Source organism: Plectropomus leopardus, chromosome 5, assembly GCF_008729295.1.
Source record: "Plectropomus leopardus isolate mb chromosome 5, YSFRI_Pleo_2.0, whole genome shotgun sequence".
Classification (NCBI taxonomy): Eukaryota; Metazoa; Chordata; class Actinopteri; order Perciformes; family Serranidae; genus Plectropomus; species Plectropomus leopardus.
In genome coordinates this window covers 18723366-18746040 of record NC_056467.1, presented here as the reverse complement: position 1 = coordinate 18746040, position 22675 = coordinate 18723366, and the positions used below count along the sequence as shown (strand labels likewise).

The following is a 22675-nucleotide window of genomic DNA, read 5'->3' as shown; positions in this document are numbered from 1 at the left end:
TGGGGAGGAACCTATGCATGGATTAATATTTTTAGGGAAGTCGCAGACAAACTCACGGTCGGCTTTTGTCGTGCAGATTTTTAAATGAAACTTTAAACTGGAAATAGAGTTGTGGATAACGCTGGCTGACTTTACTAATCTCAAACATCCCTGCTCACAAAATGGCAGGAAATGAACTCCCCTAGCGACAAGTTCATTGTGTATTTACTGCAAACATGGCCCTTTATTTGTCACCCACAGTGGGCATTTCCAGCAGCAAACACAGGGGGGAGGACACAAACCCGGGATTTAAACAATAAGAGTCGCAAACACCATTTCGAAATTTATTTGAAGTGGTGGACATTTAACGGCCATATGTCGATGTTACTTTAGAAAAATCGTGGAGAATGAAAAAATATGTCAAGTAAGGCTCTTTGGCGACTAAACAGGCCTCGATGTTAAAAATATGTATCTTGATGGTGTTTTATCTTGAAGGTTTCAAAGCGGAAGTGTAGTATTTTGCTAGCTGAATAGTAATTTTGTTCTGTGCGTGTGAGAAAAGGAAGAAAAGAGGGTCGCCTATAGCGAGGTGCTGCTGGGTTGGAAGAAGGTACTTTTTTTTATTATTATTGTTCGCGCACTCTGCCCGTTTCCACCTCCTTATCCTGGCGAAAGGTTGAACGGTTAAAATGGAGGCGGATAGATCCGGCGGAGGACCAAACCCGAACTCCGGAGGCGGCAGCAGCGGCAGCGGAGCGGGGCGCAACCCAAACGGGCCCAAAGCAGCACCGGGCCAGGCGACATCAGCTGCGGCGACCGGGGCGATGGCGGCAGCGGCGGCGGCGGCAGCGGCCGGGGCCATGCCCGGATCGTCGCAGGCTCGGGAGCTACAGGACGGGGACTCGGGCATGACGCTTCCTGGGATCCTTCACTTCATCCAGTACGAGTGGGGACGTTTCCAGGCCGAGAAATACCGCTGGGAGGCTGAGAGAGACGAACTCAGGGTAAATGTGTTTATCATTTAGCCTGCGTTTGCAACGTTAAGGCTAGAAAGGATAATGCAGGAGCTGTTTCGGTGTTGCTTTGTGACAGTACACATGCCCAACAAGCAGTCAGTTTTAGGATGCCCAAATGCTAACGGGCTAACATTACACCCTATTATACTGTACTGACCAGGATGTATTATTACTAGACAGTATATGACAATGAAGAGACTCCATGACCTCCAGCTCACGATCACTAAAAGCCACCCTCAAACAAAAAAAATCAACAAGATATTCATCTATGCATTTTGGCCTCCAAGTGACCAGTTACATTACACTCACAGAGTTATACACCAAAGAGTTAGACGATTAAGATCAGCATATGTCAGCCTACAAAGCGTCCTGCAAATAGAAAAGGTAGGTAAACAGAGTTTAGGTGTGGCTACCTAGCAGGTGCACATCAAAAGCATATTGCAGTTTAAGATGGACTGTAACTAGAATGGTCTATTTTTTTGAGTAGTTGACAAGTATTGGGTTTTCATGAGCTACAGGGACAAATTAAGTGATCTGGGGCTGTTATTTTGAGGGTAATGGATGATGATAGTGCCTCCCAGCTGTGATCGTTCTTTCAAATCACAGCATTTGCTAATCATAGTAATATAATTGTCAAAGTGGTGTCTTCACTTAAGGAGATTCCTCAGTAAAATGAGGATTAGTTTATTAAATAGTAAGGGCGGGAATAGCTAGAGAGTTATGATACGATACCAGATACGGTGTTATCGCGATGCAAAAGTCACAATACAATGTTATTGCAATTTAAAACATGTTGCGATATCTATTGCAATAAAATAAATATGCCGATTTAATACGTTCTTCGCAACTGTAAATTATGTCCTCAAAGGAAAACTTTGTCAAACATCTGTTTTCTCTAAAAAGATAAAGTTTTCGGTCTGTTCAAAACAGTAATTTTTATTGCAGCTGAAATATATATATATATATATATATATATAGTACCAAAAGTTTAATCTGTATTTGTTGTACCAAGAATCTATACAATAATTTAAAAAATACCTGATTTTTCTTCAATGATTTGATATTGGCACACAAAAATATTGCAATACTATGCTATATTGCTCCCCCCACCACCTATAATAAATAGTAAATGTTATTTTATTTACAAGACAATTAGCGCAGTGAGAGAAAGTGACCAGGTTGACCTTTTCACAGACTTCCACTCTCGCCTTGCATACCAGTCTGCTAGCAGTTTTTGTAATAAATCACATTTTACCGCAAAATCTCATCAGAGGAAGTTCTTTGAACTCTAATTTAACTGTGGTTTTATAGTGACGGTGTCTCTGGTGGCATTTAAAGGAAACCACATTTTGAATTGAGGTCTGTCGTACAGAGGGATACGTCTTGGTGTAGGAGATAGATGTTAGATGCGTAATAGTGGCTGTTAAGTTTGTGATGAAGTTGTATTTGTCGCTTTCATTCAGACTTTTTAGACTCTTAGATTATCATCAGCCAATCCTACCTCCAGCTAAACTTGCAAATCCCGACTGTAAAAAAAACATGACTCGGCACTTACAAACACGTGAGCGTATGTCCTTAAAGGTCATCAGTGTGAGTTGATGAAATGGCAAGAAAATGTCATTGCCATAGAAATGCCCTTGAGCAAGGCATGGGTACCCTAATGGTCCCAGTTATTCAGAGACGGACAGCAGAAGACAGAGGTTGTACTGTGCAACATACCTTGCATGCATGTGTGTAACCGTGTGAGACCGAGCATTGCTGGGCAAGATTGTGCTTACTCATCTAATTGTTCCAGGTTAGGAAAACATTCAAAGATGTTTTTAGTCTGTATTTGGAATGAAGTGATGAACAGTTCATCTTTTTATTCCCAAACCCATAAGTGGTCTTCCTCCTGTAACCACAGTGTGCTTGTAATCAGCAATCATGGGCTATCTTCTGGAGTTCATGAGCTGCACAAAACCACAGAAAACACATTATTATTGCTTCTCCTCTGTCACTCTGCCTCTCACTTTGCCCCCCGACTCAAACCTATGTAGTTATAAAAAGAAGCCTTGATAAAATATGGATGAACAATAACAAACTGGTTGTGCTCGCCGCTTTTATAGTCGTGTGTGGGATAGAGTGGGAGCGGAAGGCAGAAGTGGGCCATCGCTATGTCCAACACACCATTAGTGCTTGTTATGGAACTTTGTTTGAGTATTTGCTGCACATGGTCTGGTTTCACGGGTACAATTAGCACTGCGGCCTGCGCTGAGAGAAAGAGAGGATTGCTGGAGTGCCAGGCTGAAAAATTGACCTAGCTTACATTTTAACACCCACAGGCCACAGGCCTCTGGCTTTTGTTGCCAGAATGCCGGCAGGGCTCTCAACATGCCAGTTAGCATGCCCCCCTGGCCGTGTCCTGTGCAGTTGGCACCGTCCTGTACATGTCTGCTCACATGTCAACTACACATAACAATTTTTTGTGGCATTAAGGCTAGCAAGGAAACTGCACGGAAAATATTTGGATGCAATCAGCAGCAAAACCATCACCAATACTTGAGATCAGTGCTATCATCTTACGACTGTGGGACTCTTTCTGTGACCGCGTGGATATCTCTGTTTGTAGCACAGCGCGGATCTGCGAGACTGTAACACATGTGCTGTCTCTGTGAGTGTGTTTTTGGTGTGAAATGCCACCTGTGGTGTCGTGTCTCCGGTGACAAGCAAGGAATGAAGGCGCTCCCTACTCTGGGCCAGGTGGGACATCCCGGCACGACCATGGGGGACAGGTGGCACTGGCCTTGTCTCTCTGTCCTTTAGACACACAAGAAGCATTTCCTGGTGTATTGTTTCCGATGACGCTACTACTGCACAGTGTCAGAACAAGCTTGTTTTTGCCTTGTCCTCATTATAATTTAATAGACAAACAGACTGTGCAGAGGACATCGAACCGAGTCACTACTGTGCAGGGGCAAGGGCAGACACTTAGCTGTTCCTCTTTGTGTTATTCTCAGTTTCAGCTTTAATTTTATCAACAAGTGTCAGTAGTTATATAGAATAGATTACTGGTGACCCAGATGACATCACTTCCTGTTGAGTGTGGCCCACGGGGCCCCTGGGTACGCATCTCTAATTAATAGCTCTGCGCTCTCAGCCATGACACACATATGACATCCATATGTACTGCATTATAACAGTGTGTGTCTCCCACCCACGCACACTTCCAGTGCTCCTGTCCTATGTGCGATTTCGTCGTCCTTTTTTTTGTATGTAATTCACTCCTTTTTATTTTATTTCTCAGTTCTTCCCCTGAAATCTTGAAAATATTATGAAAATGACATTCATGACATGCAGTATTTTTGCTTTCCGTTGCTTATCACGCATCTTTTAATCAAACTTAGGCAGCAAGCCCAACTTTTTAGGATGTCACTCTCTAGCCAAAAAGCTCCCACACACACTCGAAGCACTCTGACATGCTCCATCAAAGCGCACTGTCCCAGAAAAGTTCATTGCTCTACTTGTTGGCTCATGGATTCTCCCATGGGGATGAGGGGATGAGAAGATGGAGGGTGGCTAGTGGAAGAGGAAAGCTGCCCTTGACCCTGTTCTGTAGCTACCAGAGGGGCACTGACAGAAAAGGCTAAATGTGTCAGCTCTCCATGCTACGACAAACTCTGGAAAGGTCAGCAGCAGTTGGCCACACAGAGGAAAACCCACCCACAGGAAAGAGAGATCAGATGGCACGACAGGTTTGCTCGCGACAAGGTTCCTTTGTACTTTGCTAGATTTGTTGGTTTACCAAAAATAATACAAAAGAAAATATCAGCAGTGTCAGTGTTAGCAGGGCTATATCAAATGGAATTTTACTTGAGTTTACCTTAATAAATACTATGATGTCTTTTGACCCGCTGCCCCATTTTGGCTCTTATTTGAGGAGTTAATCTCGTGATAAAAACACCTTTAATAGCTTATGAATGGACTGCCTTGTCTCACAAACGAGTAAAAATAAGTACTGTATGTCCTAATCTGAATAAGACAAAGGGCAGAAAAATACAGACCAGTGAAAGCTCAAAACAATACAAGTGTGTATTAAAATGGTTGCTTTTTTTTGTTAATGTATTCTCACGCTTGATAAGAGCGTTTGATTTTGGGACCTTATTTTACATACAAGCTATATTGTATTGAAAACTGCATTTGCCCTATAACAACCAATGTGTGTTAGGTTAATCTTCTCTTAAATGGTATTTTACCCATTGAACCCTATTACCCTTCCACTTTAAAAGCAACATACTGTGAAACGGGAGAGCAAGTACAACCAGGTCAGAGCCAAGAATGAGTGGTTAAGTAATAGATAAAGAATGACATACAGCCATAAACCCTTTGACACACTGATCCCTCTGTTTTGGCTACCTTTATGTGGCTACACGTGCAGCCTTGGCTCTAGCTTGGGCCAACAAATCAGTGTTGGGGATTTAAGGTTTCGGACAGGGCTTGGGAACCTGTCCTTCTAGGAACACAGTGTGACACTGGCGCACACACAGGGGTGTGATGGTTATCTCTGCATGTGAGCAGGTCGTAGCTCGTCCGTGTGTGTGAGTAGGAGTAGAAACATGCGCCCTGCCCCTAAATGATGAAGTACACATTCCTTTTAGAGGTGGAAATTATAAGACTATTGTTGATTTGAATCATTTTGTTGGAGGATTCATGGTCACTGACCATTGACTTTGTTAGTTTATCTTAATTATTGCGTCTCTGTTCGTAAAAGGGCGACATTACTGTGACTGTTTTGCCAACAGCAACTTAGTGAAAACTTCAAGCTCTTTTGAACAGTTTGGTACAAATTAGGGCCATACGGGGCTGGGTATCATTTAAAAAATTGTGATGCCAGTGCCAATATCAGCACCAGTGTTTCTCAAAGGATTAGAATCTATTGCATAGTTGTTGTTTTTTTAAAATCTTGTTTGTGTGTGGTGTGTCACTTCTTTTTTTATCATTCTGTGTCCCCTCTCTAAATTTGTACATTTTTGGGGGTCTGTGAATGAAGCACAGGTGGAATCATTATGACTTCTGTTTTTTCCCCAGCAGCAGTTTGAGGGTGATTACTGTCGATCTGGGCAGATAGGATAAGATAGATGGTAAGAGAAGCAGCTTCTGTAGACTTAAAAACCCAGCACAATAAATGGTTAAGTTTCCCTTTCACTGCATCAGGCTTTCTACTGCTCCATCTGTGCCCAGAGTACACTCTATATGGTGCAATCAATAACTGAACTGTACGTGTATATGTATATATATATATATATATATTTTTAAAATAGTGTTCTCAATGAAAAAATATAAAATCAATACATCGTGGCAGATGTTTTGATCGTGGTGGGTTGCCACAAATAAATGAATGTGTCGGAAAACCTGGATACCAATGGAGTACTTCATTTGATACCTTTTTTTTTTTTTTTTTTTCTAAATCTACTTCATTAGATACTCATTATGTGAGTGGAATCACTCAGTTGTGGAAAATGTCACCAGACACCACAGGACTGTATTATAGCCATAATTTTGAATGTTTTAGTGGCTTCTCAACTGAACAGCTGAACAGCCAGCACCGTCAAATACACTGTGCTCGACTTCACCACACCACAGACTGCATGCGTTTTAACGGCTAAAATCACATGTTGCATTAAATCAAAGAATGCCTGCGGTGATTGGCTGTAAGCAAAAACATGCAAAACCATGCAAATATTTTTTTTACTACATATTGATACAAATAGGATTAAATGCAGATATTGTTTGACTGGAGAAGTTTCTATACTACTTGCTTCTGATGTTTCGGTCTATACCAGCCCTGAGCCTACATAAAAACTGTTCACAAGTTGAAGATCTCAGCATCCACCTATCTGCACCTAGTCGTCACATCATGATATTTTAAGTGTTTCACCAGGACTATTTATCAGTGCTGAGCTGACAACGGTGTTTTCACTCACTGAAAAGCAGCCAAGTCAGTACACTGAGGAGTCTTTGTTTAAGATTTGTGAGCGGAGGACCTCTTATTCTACTCTGCCTCCTCTTGAATTTGACAGTTTTTACTTAGATTGGCTCTCCTTGACCCACAGCAGGCCTTCACAGCAGCACTTTGTCATTTTTGTGGATGCAGGTCAAGCTTATTAGCCTCATTGATAGAAGCAACTGTCTTGCCATTTTACTTTGGAGATTGTTATGTGAGCTGGGATTTGAGCCATGGTTCATCTGTTTTCTGCCATTTATAGTATATAATGTTCATGCTGTTATCTGTTATCTAAACCTCCCACAGTATGACACTGCTCAGCTCGCAAAACAGCTGAGCTCTGCTTGGTTTGTGTTTTAGCATGTTAGCATTCACATCTGATTATGTCCCGCATGGAACATGGAGCCTCTGTTTGTGTGAAATATGCAAATACAGTTGCACATCCATCATAACACGACGGCCGCTTGAAATGCTTCCCAACTAGCCGTTGCAGCTAACCCTATGCTAGCTGTTTATATCAACCATGTAACCACAGCAAATGGCATGTTATTACATAGCTATTTCAACAAGGCAAAGCTGATTTTTGTGTTTCACACTTGTCTTTCGGTTTGTTAATTGCATGCTGTGCTTTTTAAACTATCCTTCCAGAGCTCCATATACATAAACACTGCAAATTTAACTTTGCTTATTTTAAGAACAGAACTTCTCCTCCTGAGTTAAGCTAAACTACATGAAGTCATCTATATTTAACAACCTCTTAGATCATGCCCGCAGTGTTTACATGCTAGCTTTGACAATTATCTCCAAAATTCTCCGGTAAGCATACGAAATCACATTGCATTAATCAGGATTACTCAGCAGCAGCAGCAGTAGTAAGGTTTGCTTGGCAGATTATCCTGTGCTCCACTCGCCCTCCTAGCTGGTTACATGACTGTCTGTGTGTGTGAACGTGTGTGTGTGCACTTTCCCGGGTGATTGACTACCCTCTCAAGTAGACCAAGTGCCTGCCCCATGAGATAGTGTTTTTAGACTGTTCTAGTTTTACAGAGCTGCGTATGCGTGTGGGAGCAGACTCGTGGACACAGACAGGGACGTGCAGAGGAGAAATGGACTGTAAGACAATCGGTATTAATGCTCCAGCACCGCTGGGTACAGCAGAGAGGGAGAGGATGAAAATGCAAAACTATTGTGCCTAACATCCCCTGCATGCAAATCCAGAAACAGGGTAGGCAATTTTAACCAATTTCTAACTAGGATCACTATTTTTATTTCACTGTGGCATTTTTCCTCCTCCAGCCAATAGAGGGCAGGGTGTTTGCTGCCAGATGTGAACCACAATTTTGCTCAAAAAATGGTATAAAAGACATTATGCCTGAGTCTTCTGTTATAAATCTTTTCCATCCACTCCGACAGCCTTTACACATACAGTATTTGTATTGCCATATGATGCCTTGCCCAAGGGAAGACCCTGTCTGAAGATAGTCCTCATATCTTAACAGCGTCATCACTCTGCATTCCTTCATTATCACGATTTTTTCTTCTTCTCACGAAACTCTTTAACTGTTTGCCATATGGCAAGAATGGGCAGTGAACATCTATTTCCTCAAGGTAAGAATTTTATCAGCTCAGTGAGGAAGGAAACAAGCGGAAACTGAGAAGGGGAAGCGCACAAAGGAAGGATGTGTCTTAAAAGAAGATATTTGAATTTGGCCGGTGTGTGCCTTGTTTTTCCTCTTCTGCAGATGCGCAGTGAGGCCTTGGTTAGGAGAAGTTAAAAATAAGAGCCCTGTTCCACAACCCTCTACTTATTCCTCGGGATTCTCAGAAGTCATGTTTGCTATGCTTGTCACATCGAACTTTTTTTTCTCCCTTCACAGTCGCTGCTTGTGATCACTGTTGATATCAAATGCTTTACTAGCTTTAGTTGAGGCTGTGCATGCGTTTTTTTAAATCCATTTCACTACAGTTATAAATTGATTTTGCGGTCATATGTGCATGTGAGCGGTTGCTGTTTGTGTGTGCCTTTTTTTTTTCAAGGTACTTTGTGTTCATTACCATCCTGTATGTGTGTTTCAGGCTCAGGTGGCGTTCCTACAGGGTGAGAGGAAAGGACAGGAGAATATGAAACAGGACCTGGTGAGGCGGATCAAAATGCTGGAGTACGCCCTCAAACAAGAGAGGTAAGACTAATGTGAAAAAACTCCTTTCTCTCCCTGGGTCCTCACATCTGTTATCCACTCATCCTGCTGTCCCAATGTTTTGCATGCTTTGGGCATAGTGATTAGTGAAACGTTTCCTTTATTTATCCATAATGCTTCCCTCATGTGGTGTTTTGTGGGGTTGCAGGGCTAAGCACCAGAAGCTGAAGACAGGAAACGACCAGAGTCCAGGAGACAAGAAACCAGAGACAGAGGCAGACCAACGTATGTTTAACCAAGCTATTACATACTCTGCTACTGTTGCTTTACTTTTAGAGCAGCTCAAAGTTTCTGCTTTTTCTGCTCATGCCTTGCTGTTGCATCACTATTGACCAATCTTTTTTCTGTAGTTCCCAATGGGCCGGCTGAGTCAGACTCCGAGCCAGCCAATCAGATGTCCTGGAAGGAGGGACGTCAGCTACTACGCAAGTAAGGCCTCTCTGTCATCACCTCCTTTTTATCTCAGCATCATACTAATGTGCTCCATCATCATTAAGATCTTGTGATCTAGATTAGAGGGATTGATTTATATGTCTTTGCATCCTTTTACCCCTGAATGTAGATATCTTGAGGAAGTTGGTTATTCAGACACTATCCTGGACATGCGGTCAAAGCGTGTGCGCTCCCTGCTCGGGCGGAGCAGCCCCGAAGCTAACGGGCCTCCACCCAGTGAAACCTGTCCTGAACCTGAGCCCCGGGCAGGCGGAGAGTCGTTGTTGGTCAGACAGATAGAGGAACAGATCAAGAGGTGAGACTGCGGAAGCAAACATGCTCTCTCTCTGTTGTTGCTCCACTGATTATCACAGTGAAGACATCCCCAGTTTGTAACATATGCTTAATCATGACAAATAAAACACTTTGTTTTAGTTTGTTTTTCTCCTTTGGAATGAATTACTTAAACTTTTGGGTTTTTCTTTATCTGTTAGAGCTATAAAACTGCACAAGTTTTTCCACCTAATAAAACGTGCCCGAACATGTCATTTCTGACGTCCAAATATGGAAAAGAGGCACAGCGGTTGCCTTTGCCATTTGCTTTTATGCATAAAAATGAGATTTTTTTTGAGATTTGGAGATTGGAGATTAAGATTTTCACTGGTGGCAGACTTGTTTGACTGTGCAAAGACAGACTCTCTCTTTCATTCCTTCCTTGTTGAAACGGTTGGCGTTGCCGTATTTGCAATTATTCAAAAACCTGTTGATATTCAAGGCTGTCATAATGTTCAAAAGTAGGTGCGTTTCTCCTTCTGACCATAAATATTGGCCGTTCTTTTGGGCATGCATCTCTATGACATACCTTTGCAAATTCATGGCTAGTTGGTTTGTGCAACACACATCCATGACAACGCACAGAGCAGACTGTAAACAGGCAGGAGGCCACGTGTCACAAATCGCAAAAAATCATCAATATGTCTATATTAAGGCTGCTCTGTGAGTTTTATTTCCCTGTAGCAGAAATGTAAAGATAGCGAAACAATAGCACATCCTAATCTCAAAAGCCAACAGAACAAGATGCAGAAAAGATGTCCAAAACGAAGGGCATCCTCCATCATGAGAGCATGGTAAGACTTAAAAACAAAAAACAAAAACTGCAGAAAACTATTAAAGTTTTCATTACATGGAAAATATGTAGCTGTCAGACATTTTGGATTGTAAAGATAAAATGTGCGAATATAGATTTATCAAAATTTTAATGGTAATGTATTTCAAAAAAGAAGTTAAAAAAAAGAAAAAGGCACCCATAGTTGTTGCAGTCATGAAACTTTATTAGAACGATAAAAAATAATAGCTATGCTGTAACGTGGCTAAAATTTTCATAGTATGATATTATATTAAGTATAATAAATATTAAGTATAATTGGGGTCACCCTGTCTCCCTCTGCAAGGTATTGTCCTAAATCATTTTTTTGTCCTTTTAACTTGGAATGGAGAAAATAATTTTCATGTCATGCGTGAATTCATAGGAACGCGGGCAAGGAAAGCTCAAAGGAACGTCTGGGTGGCTCAGTCCTCGATAAGATCCCCTTCCTGCACGGCTGCGAGGATGACGATGAAGACGACAGTGACGAGGAAGACGACTTCCAAGGCATGGCCACTGACTGCATCGATGGACCGCGCAAGAACAAGAAGTCTCGTGTAAAGGTGCGATCAATGATTAAAAATGACGTTGACCCTTTGTGATTGTCTGACAAACTGTCAGAGCTAGCATGGAGCCCACACTGTCACTGACTGCACTCGCTGAAGAAATGTTATAGATTTTTGGAAAAACAAAAAAAATTGTTTTTGGGAGAACCAGACAAAAGGGTCAAGCATATCTGTTTGAAGGATGTCATACTCACATAGCAGCAAAAACAGGTTAAAAAGATAATGATAATTAGAAGCTTAAGCCTAACTATAGGCTGCAAATCACAGGCATCATTGGCAATCAAGACAGATGATAATGGCAATAAAGGAAACTTTGCTGATTTTTAACCAGCTATATGTCATCACATTGTGTGCAACTGAACCATATTTGGCTTCTGACTGTGCCACCAGTGCCTGAACCTGTGCTGGCTGATGGGCTGGGAGCTCTGGAGTAAGCCAAACACCTTCATCTGCACACACTGTGATAACGCACAACTGTTTGAATATTTGCAAAGTTTCCCTCTTTCCCTTCACTGGTCCTGTAAAGCAGAGAAATGTATATCTCCTTCTAACCTTACCAGGTATTTAACATTATTATTATACGTGCCCCAGGCAAAATCATCCTGAAAATGAAGAAAATCTGAAGCGATTGCAGTCTTGGAGTTAGTCTATGGAGCACAGATGTGTAGCTGTCTGACCCTTGTCAGAGTTTGGTTTTTCACGGCTGATACCAATAATGAGACCGATAACAGATATTTGGAACCGATATTCATTTACATTAAAAATTAAAATCTTTCTGTCCATATTTAGAATTTGGTATATAACAAACTCCAACACAAAACTTTGATTAGGAAATGTTAAATGTTAAATCTAACTGAAACTTTCAACATCAAATACAGCAAGTTCCCAGCAACTTTTTTTGTAAAGTCAAGCGTAAATTTTAATTAAAAAAATGTATAAATAAGAATAGCTCCCTGAGGTTTTTCAAAGTAAACATTCCTCCCATGCTGACACCTTCTTTGCACTTTTTAATTAATTAATTTTAACCATGATCATTCAAATATCGGCCAGACCGATAATCTGTCGACCCCCTAGCGATTGGGAACACAAACTGTAACCTGCAAACTTAATTTATGACTAATCACATAATGAACCATTTTCTCTGCTCTGCTCTGTGTCTGATCAGATGGGTTCGGAGCCGATGACCACAGACTTGGACCCGGAGGACGAGGAGGACGAAGACGACTCGGAAGACGCCCTCAGTGAATTTGACTTCCTGGGCTCGGGGGAGGATGGGGAGGGGGCGGGAGAGGCCCGGATCTCGGGGGACGGACGGGAGTTAGGTACGCTGTTGCCATAGCAACATCACCAGCATCAGCACTGCCAGAATCACTGCCACCAGTGTATCTGTCTTTTTTGGTCCCCACCCCACCCCTTCCTCCCTGCTCACCTTTTTATCTTTTACTTCTCATTGTGTCTTGGCATCTCTTCTTGTCAATAAAACCAACCTCTTTTCCCAACCACCTGTCTCTCTGTCCTGTTTCACGAGCTGTCAGTCTGTGACTCTTTAGAGCTGTGTAGCTGTCATCTCTGTCTGTAGATGTAATTTCTCTGGTGCGGGGTCATTTCAGAGGTTATCACGCATGCTGCCTTCTCTTTCTGTATGTCCACATTTCATTCTTTAAGTCACATTTACACTGTAACGCTGTGCTTTTATCTATTCCATCCTCTCAAGTAAAGAATCTTTAAAATTTTATGTTTGTATTTAAAGAATGAAGTCTATCTTCTTGCCTATTTCTACATTTATCTCTCATCTGTCCGTGTGCTGGCCTCTCCGTCCCTCCTCCGCCTCTCTGCATGACTGGATGTTTTGTGTCTCTCTCCTCTTGCTGGGTTCAGAGAACCGCAGGAACAAGTTACAAGGCATGATGTCGGACTTCCCCCCTAAACCCACCCCGCCCCCCTCCGTATCGGGACAGGCTCGCTCTGGGGAAGGTAAGACTCCCCCACCAAATATGCCTCATAGAAAACCATAGACCATCCTCTGCTACCTCCTACTATACCACACACATGATTGAAGCTTAGAATCACAAATTTAGATGCTGTCTCAGTTTTGTTCAATTTTAAAGCCTGCGTAGGGGTAAAGTTACAGAACTCATCCTACACCTATAAATATTTCCTCTGGTACACGGTGTGGGAGTGAGGAAACAAGATGATTCTTGCCAGGGAGATCTAAGATTCACAACTATATTTTACAGTTTCAGCCTGGATTAATGGGGCCATGATGTCCTGTAGTAACTTGTGTTTTCCGCCTCCATCCTGCAGGTGGCGCCCTGGGTTTCTCCTCTGATGTCTTCATTATGGATGCTGTTGGAGGAGGGGACATGAACCTGGGTGAACTGGCTGATCTCACCGTTGCAAATGACAACGATCTCTCCATGGATGTAATTACACATTTGCTTTGGTCTGAGTGTAATCCAAACTACATGAAAAACACATGAATACTGACACTTTTTTCATTCTGTCAGATGCAGGATAACAGGGAGGAGTTTAAGAAGACATGGAACCCTCGTTTCACGCTACGCAGCCACTTTGACGCTATCCGCGCTTTGACCTTTCACCCCAGCCAGGCGGTGCTGCTCACAGCCTCCGAGGATGGAACATTAAAGCTGTGGAACCTCAACAAGGCCATGCACTCAAAAAAGTAAGAACCTGTTTATCCACAGCAAGTGAAGAACAAGAAATGTGTCTTATATTGCATTTTTATACTAGTTACTTATTCTCAAATCTGTAAGAGCAGTAATAGGACAGATAACTTGCAAATGTAAAATTGAAACCAGAAAAAAAACTAAGGAGCAAATTTAAAAGACTGCGTCCCTCCACAGGAATGCAGCGCTGGATGTTGAGCCCATTTACACATTCAGAGCACACAGGTGAGTTAAGAACAAATCCAAATGACACCTTGTTCATAAACTTGCCAGACACAGATGCAGAGCAAACACTGAACCTCTTTCCTCCTGTCTAGTGGAGCTGTCCTGTCACTAACCATGGGCGAGGACGGAGATTCCTGCTACAGCGGAGGTCTAGATGGAACTGTCAGATGTTGGAAGATGCCAGACCTCAATGTGGATCCGTATGATAACTATGGTCAGGCATCCTCAGCTGCAGAGTAATAATAATATTGCAATTTAGAGATGTATTCCTTTTTCTTTTTTTAAATATGAGTGTTTATATTTGCAGATCCTGGCATCGAGAGCAGCGCACTCGCCGGCCATGAGGACAGCGTGTGGGGTCTAACTTACTCGGCAGTTCACCATCGTCTTGCTTCGTGCTCAGCCGATGGCACCATTCGCATTTGGGACCCTCAGAACTCAGCTCCCTGCCTGTCTGTCTTCAACAAGGAGAGAGGTAGTCATCTGTGTTGATGTGCTTTTTTTTTTGTTTTCGCATCGCGTCCATGCCTCACAACTTTGTCTCCCGTATTGTCCCAGAGCATGGAACACCCACCTCAGTAGCCTTTGTTGCTACTGACCCTAACCAGGTGGTAGTTTCATTTGACGCTGGCGAGACGCTGCTCTACGACCTCAACACAGAGCAGAGCGTCACTGCGCTAGAGACGCAGACCAAGGATGGTAAGTTCTGAACCCTATTTTAGTCTCCACCACATTAAATGAGAAAAGTTAATAATGAATATATAAAACACAGTACATTCAAATGGAGTTTTTTTTTGTCTTCCTTTGCAGGCAGTGAGCTGATCAACCGTGTGGTCAGTCACCCATCTGAGCCCGTCTCCATCACTGCACATGAGAACCGCACCATCCGCTTCCTAGACAACAAAACAGGTATCTTCAGGAAGTCTTTTATTTGTCCTCTGTTCTTTTCTTATTGTTTGAATGCATCTAAATAAACATGCTTTCTGTGTTTTTTCAGGTAAAGTTGTCCATTCAATGGTGGCTCACCTTGATGCGGTCACCTGTCTCACTACAGACCCTAAAGGCACTTACCTCATCTCCGGCAGTGAGTACCACTCAGCTTTACTGTGTCCTTACTCAACTGGATATCTTAGAATCAGGCTTCCTCTTGGATAAAGCCAATTTGTATCATTTTCAAAATACTGTAAACTATGATATAATTCCTCTGCAAACTCTGTTTTCACATAACATCATAGTACTCAGACAGAATTTTGAATAAACAGTTTAATATTGCATTCATTCTGTACTCGGGTGGGCATTTTTCAGGATTTAATTAATGGGTAATGGCAGTTTTTTTGTGAGGTTAAAGTTAGTTATAAACCATCAAACTCATATTTAAATAGCATGAAATGATCAGAACACCTCCGTACATCTGCAGTCTTGGATAAAATTACGCAGCAATGCAGTGCAGAAGAAAATGTGCATTAAATCTAGATTGTAAAACATTATAGAGGATTCCCTTACACTGCACTCCACAGTGATCCTTGCCCCGCGTAACACTGTTGTCTTTGTTTCTATCTTCTCTCTGCCCCCTGCAGGTCACGACTGCTCGGTGCGCCTGTGGATGCTGGACAACAGGACGTGCGTGCAGGAGATCACGGCTCACAGGAAGAAGCACGACGAGGCCATCCATGACGTGGCCTTCCACTCTTCACAGCCCTTCATTGCCAGCGCTGGCGCAGATGCACTTGCCAAGATCTTTGTCTGACAGCGCTGTCGACATTCTGGTGAGATGAAGGGTTATTTTCCCTAAGATCTTTACAGAAAGTCTGTATTGTCAAATGGGGTGTGGAGTTTGATAGAAGGACATTTAACAGGCAGTTGGGGGGTTAAATGATAGACTTTCATTTTGGTAAACTGTAGAACTAAGAACTTTTAGTCAGGATACTGCTGCTTTTCTTTTAACTACTTACATTTATAATATCTGTCTCTTCCAAGCTCCCTATAAAAGTGTAATACTGAACTGATTGTTGGAATGCACTTTTAATCCGTCTATCTAACATTCATCCATTTGAACAATAAGAAAAAGTTCACCCAAAACTTTAAATCTTAAATGCCGTTCATTCACATCAAGGAAGGATTTTTGCCTCTTTAAAATAAGTTCAAAACTTAATTTATAAAATATCTCCCTCCACTCTAGGATGCAAAAATGACTCCATGTCTGCAGTTGTCCCTTGTCACAAAAGTAGAAACTTCTACCATTACCTATCTACCACTGGAGATCTGACAGCTGTTGTTCCCCTTCAAAATAAAGACGAAGGAGCTCAATCAGAAATACAAGCCGTGGTCTGCAATTGTGAAAGTTTTCCCTTCACTCCTCATCCGAAACAATCACACTCTCAAAATGGTCCCACCATGTGCTGCTTTGACTGGGTCTGATCCAAAACCACAGTTCTGTCTGACTTTAAATTGTGGACACAGAGGTGGATCAAATAAGACTGGGCGGATCAGAGGCCTTCGTTCGTCCGTGAAGTGGTGCAGCAATACTAAGTTTAAATGTTAAGTAGTCATCAGAAAAAGAAGTGCTGACAAAACATTAGCAAACTGGTTGTCTGCTGTTGTTGTTTCCGGCTAATCCTCATTGCACAAAGCAAAATGGCCATGCGTGTATTGAGGAGATGATGTCGTTATTTCCCCAAACGCTCTGTTTTACATATCCACATGGATACAAATTTAGTGGAGTTTAAAAAACGATCTGCACTTTAGAGGGAGTTTTAAAATTCTTCATTTTAGCGACTGAAAACACAGTTTGCATGTGAACGAGAGGCCAAAATAAAATATCTGTATCGCCTTTATCTGCTGTGAACCTAAATACATCCCCCCTATTATCAGATTCTTAAAAAATTTTAAGCATCCTGTGAGCTTCACAAAATAACCTCAAATCTAGCTCTTTTTTTGAATCCTATGAGGCTAAATTTTTTTTGTCAATCTAGGTCTTTTGTCAATCTTAAATGCCTACATTTATTTACAACATCACATTACTCACAAAACATAATTAGATTCATGGTAAGGAATGTTCTGAAAATACAGTTGGACTTTTATATATTTTGCCTTTCATGTCAGTGTCATGAATATTTCTGTTGGTGTAACCTTTTTTTTTTTGTCCTTTAGAGTCCTAAAAAAATAACTGGGCCAAAAGAGACTGAAGACTACAGTGGACAAATTTCACCTGCACACACACACACACACACAAAAACACTTGTCCTGCACCCCACTGGCTGGGTCACCACCACAGGACGTCACCTCCCCTCAACTCCTCACTGTTCTCTGATGCCTCAGTGACTTCTTGTAATACTAATCACAATGCTTTTTTATAAAATCCCGGCTGCTCCGTTTTCGAATGATCATGTTTGGAGTAACACTTTTCTACACTACAGTATTCTGTTCCGCTTTTTTTTCATGCTACAAACACTTATCACAAACCACCATGTGTGTGTTTGTGCGCCTGAACTGCTGACACACTACTCATATTTCAAGGAGAAACCACAGAGGAAACGCTCACACAACACACAGACAACCGCATTTCATTTTAAATCTTTTTTTCATTTAACGACTCGCTTGTGGCTAACATACATATGTAGGCATGACTATTAGCAGTTAACTTTCCGAGTGTCGGCAGAAAACTGACCAACCTTTCCGTAGGAAATCAGTGTATTACATTCCAAAGACTTCAGGTGGAGTGTGTGGTGTCGTATTCGGGGTTGGAGAATGTTAAACTGTGTGTGATGTGAGGAGGCATTATAAGGTTGCAAACCAGTGTTGAACAAATAGCTTTAATTTCAACTTTATGGCCAAGACACCAAGTCTCACTGTATGTCTGAGTATTATAGCGTCCCCTTGATTCTGCCTCTGTGTGTGTGTGTGTGTGTGTGTGTGTGTGTGTGTGTGTGTGTGTGTGTGTGTGTGCGTGCGTGTCTATGCGTTAGATAAACTGTCACCCTGCTGTACAAGATGAACATATTTCCACAATCACGGTCCATTTTTACAAATGTTACAGTCTAAACTCTGCAGACTGATGCTCTCACACCACATTAACTAGCTAAAGATAGATATCATGAGAGTGCAGTTAAAGTCTGTAGACTTACAGGGGTGGTAAGGCCAGTCTGTATGTTATCAACAAATGATGCTGAATGTGTCATTTGGTGCTTTTTACTGTACAGAAAACGTGTGCGCGTGTGTTTGTATATGCACTAGTTAAATCACGGTGCTATGAAAGACCTTGTCAGTCTTGAGTCAGAATCAGGGACCCGTTTTGTGTTTGTACTTGTGAGAACGAGAGACTGTGTTTCTCACTCATCAGGCTACAGATCTCCACTGAGTGAATCTGCTTTTTAAATGACATTTCATCGTTGAATAATTTCATTAACTGTGGTCACATTTCAGAATTAACGGTCACTGTTAACTTCTCTCATTAGAGGGATGTGAATAATTTTGGGCTTTGATCATTTCAGGCTTGAGGAGTGTACAGAGCTGATGATAATTATGTTACAGTGAGGACCACTTGGACTGAAAACATTTCCTGAGATGAGAGCTGCTCAGATCGTCTTGTTCATTTCATCCTTAAGTCGGTGCCAGTTTGTAGGCGATGCTCGGTTCTGGCTTTTTGTTATTTATTCGGGCTTGAAAAAAGAAAGCTTGACAAAACATTCAGTTATGTGATGAGGTGAGGATCCTTCATCTTGTTTTTGACGTGCATCAGTTGCACAGTAGCACATTACCCAGATGTGTGCTGGGAGAAAAAAAAAGTAGGAAGTCACTTTTGTCATTTCAATAAGAAAAAAAAAAGACAGAATTCATTTAAAGGAATAGTTCCCCCATAAAATGACCATGATTTGGTACCTTGAATACATGAAAAAAAAACTTTTTTTCACATGCTTCCATGGAATACAGCAGACATATTGATTTATTGATTGATTATGAACCTTGTTCAACAACAGCAAAATTACATCAGAACATCTGCTTCCAAACTCTTACACAACTCAGCTTCATTAAAAACCCCTTTCCCACGGCAGAAAAACCCCACTAACACCCACTAATATCTGGTTTTTGTTTGTAAGGGAAAAGGTAACAATCGGCATTCACTGCTGGTGCAAATGACTGCAGTAGTCATGGATATTTATCAGCTCCAGCTCTGTTCTCCGGTGTTGGAAATACAACAGCTAGGAGAACATGCTAATTTTAGCCCCTGTACTGGCAACATGCAATGACATGCCATCACATAATACCATCCTCCAGAAAAAAAAAACAAAACCCACACACACAGAAAGGTACACTTGTCTGCTGCAGAGCCATGTACACAGCTCTAATCTACTGGTAATAGGAAAGGAGTCATTGTCTGTTTTTAGTGGATTTTTCCATGTTAAAAATGCCTGCGCATTTTAGATTTTGGAAAACGGATACAAGGGGTATTTATCCAATTGTACACTCAGTACTTCCCAAACAATATGCATTTTCACTAAAAACAGTTAGTATTGGAGTCTGGCTTTAAAAAGAGCATAGATAAGTTTCATTTTCAGTTTAGTTTTAAAAAGTAAAGTTTTAGTTCGGTCTTACTGCACGAGTTTTGTGTGAGTTTGTAAACTAATGTTTTTATATGGTTTTGCTGCTGTTGAATATGATCCCCAATCAGTTACTAAGTTGATATGTTGACTTTTCCATGGAGGCGTGCAAGTAACTTTGTATTCACGAATTCAAGGCAACATGGCATGACCAACTGATAAAAAATTGTCATTTTATGGGTGAAGTATTTCTTTAAGAAGTATTCGTAACATGACTCTGCACCTAATCTGTCATGCCCATTTGTTATGGTTCTGCTTTTTTGAACATAAACCAGAGAAAAATTGGCTTCAGTGGAAACATTGTTCCTTAGAGACAGGTCTCTGTGTCCTGCATTTACACTGATACCTGCAGGACACATGTTAGATTGATTTGGGTAAAAGCTGCCCCTTAACAGCTGACCTGACTTGAAATTACTTGACCGGTAGTTTTATCTTTTACACTGAGAAGATAAAATCTGGTGTTTAATCAGTTGGTTAAGGGGTACCCTCCACCTCTTGAAGATTACAGGGTTACTCTCGGGGTCTGAGGTCAGATCTAAGGGTTCAAAGTAGCCTAGAGGTAAATAGTCTTTACCTTTCCTCATCACTGGGGACACTAGCATTCATAGTTCAGATATTTCCTCCTGAAACAGGGTGGTGGACTGTGGACATTATTGTTCTGCTGCTGGACATAACGTCCTGGTATCACATTTAACTACTATTTGGCTCCACTTTGCACTACATCTAATAGTAGGAGCTTTTGGTGAGGAGTGGTTACAGACAGGGTGCAGAAATAATGTTTTGCAGGTGTTTCTTATACAATCTGAAGTAAATACTACAGGAGCGAAACCTGTTGTGGCTCACAACTTTATGAGCTACTGATGGCCAACTTTCTTTTCACTCTGATGTACTACGTTCCCTCTCTGGGAATAAAGACAAATCACTTTGACACATCAAAAAAGGAAAAAAAAAAGAAAAAAAGAAATCGAAACAGAGGTTGTAAATGATGACTAGAGATGCCATTACGTGCTGTAAATGTCCATCATTTCCTTGTTTTCTTTTTTGCATTTCTTTTCTTTGATTATGAATATGATTATTAAGATGTAAGAATACTGTAGTATCATAAGTGAATCATTCTTCCTTGCTAGGCATAGAACTTGCTTGTGATTGATAATGGCAATGTATAACTTGTAAAAAAAGCAAAACGATTAAAAAACATGAAAAATGAAGAAAATTCGTTAAAAAAATCTGTTACCAGTCAGAGGCCAAGGTAAAGGACTCTCATTTCTTTGTGTTTTTATTTTTTTATTAGCAATTTATCACTGTGTGATATTTTGTACATCATATTAAGCTGTATTCAAACTATTTCCTCTAACTACAAGGGATAAGAGACCTGCTTTTTATTAATTTTGTTTTATTATATATTTTTGAACTGCATTCTAGCTTGTATCAAATGACTCTCTCTTTTTGTTTACGGGTCCCCTGTTGTATGTCATTAAGGAAGAAAAAACAAAAAATGAAGATTTTGTACAGTGAATTCTGAGTTGTGTTGTCTTTCTTGCCTCTTGCTAAGAGATAGGCCTTCAAAAACAAGACAAATAAGTATCATCTCTAACATGTCTGGATAAAAAAAACCTAGAGGTACACTGATGGAATACTACTAAATATGGGGTATACTCTAAATTAAGTTGAGACAGGTTAAGAAAAAAATGGTGACAAAGTGGTGCATCAGAAAAACTGGTGGATTAAGTGGATGCTGCACTTCCCATAATACAACTTGTTAGTGTCATAGTTGGACCCTTAATGCTGGGTAAATTTACACATTTGTCAAGCTCCAAAGCCACAGGCTTTAAATGTTTGTAGCTCAGACTAAGATAACCTTTATAGCATTATCAGCATGGTTTTCTCAGACTTATGAAAGGTTCCTAATGGCAGCAGAGGACATGCACCTGTTGCAAATAGTTAAATAAAGTCAATGTTATTTTCCACTTTGGTTTTTCAATTGCATCTCACAATCTTTCTTTGCTCAGTTGAAGTTAAAAATTGTTACATGCTACACCCCCCTCCCAAAAAAACCAAAACAAAACAAAAAAACTACAAAAATTACCTTGTTGAAATTAATAAAACATACATCAGAATCCACGAACTTGCAAATATTTCTCTTTTGACTGTTTTTACCCATCAAAAGACCCTTTCCAAAGTCAAAAATTGACTTTCACACCCAACATCCTCTTGCTGTTTTCATAGGCTGAGTAGTACTCCCCATGATGAGTAAACTAATGATGAGTAAATTAATGTGGTTCCCCTTTAAAGGTCCTCTGTGTAGGATTTAGGCATCTAGGGGTCGAGGTTCCTGAAGCTCCTGTGTGCCAAGCATGTATGAGAAGTAAAGGGGCTAACGCAAAAACACGAACTACCCCATCTAGTGCCACTGCTTGATTTGTCCATTCTGGGCTAATGTAGAACAACATGGCGGACTCCAGGGGAGAGACCCTGCTCCATCTGTAGGTATAAACAGCTCATTCTAGGGTGATTAAAACACAGTGATTCTTATTTCCAGGTGGTTATACACTTTTGAAAACATAGTGAAGAATTTTATATACCATTTCTGTCAACAGATGCCGCTAAGTTCTACATACTAGTCCTTTAAATGGAGCCCTCCAAAATCACATTTAATGACTGAAGTCAGCAAGGAAGATACTTTACAGTCTAGCTTGGTTTTTTTTGTTAGTCCTTCTTTTGTTTGTCTCAGCTAAAGCACTGTGTCAGCAACTAACCAAGAATCATTAATCCAACCAACCATCAGCTTTAATTGTGCTGCACTGTGGTTGACTCAGCACTCAAGTTCAAAAGGAGCCTTTTCTTCACAACA

General features: G+C 41.1%; 1 protein-coding gene across 1 annotated transcript; it reads left to right on the top strand.

Annotated features, from left to right (window-relative positions):
- Positions 1-488: 488 nt before the first annotated feature.
- Positions 489-21340, top strand: strn4 (striatin, calmodulin binding protein 4). Its single transcript, XM_042486355.1, has 18 exons — positions 489-983; positions 9052-9155; positions 9322-9398; positions 9524-9602; positions 9736-9921; positions 11135-11312; positions 12481-12637; positions 13194-13289; positions 13620-13738; positions 13823-13998; positions 14180-14227; positions 14320-14441; positions 14535-14702; positions 14786-14926; positions 15038-15136; positions 15225-15311; positions 15805-15993; positions 17378-21340. Exons 1-17 carry the CDS (start codon positions 669-671, stop codon positions 15972-15974), a joined length of 2322 nt encoding a protein of 773 aa, XP_042342289.1. The 5' UTR covers positions 489-668; the 3' UTR covers positions 15975-15993; positions 17378-21340.
- Positions 21341-22675: the final 1335 nt, after the last annotated feature.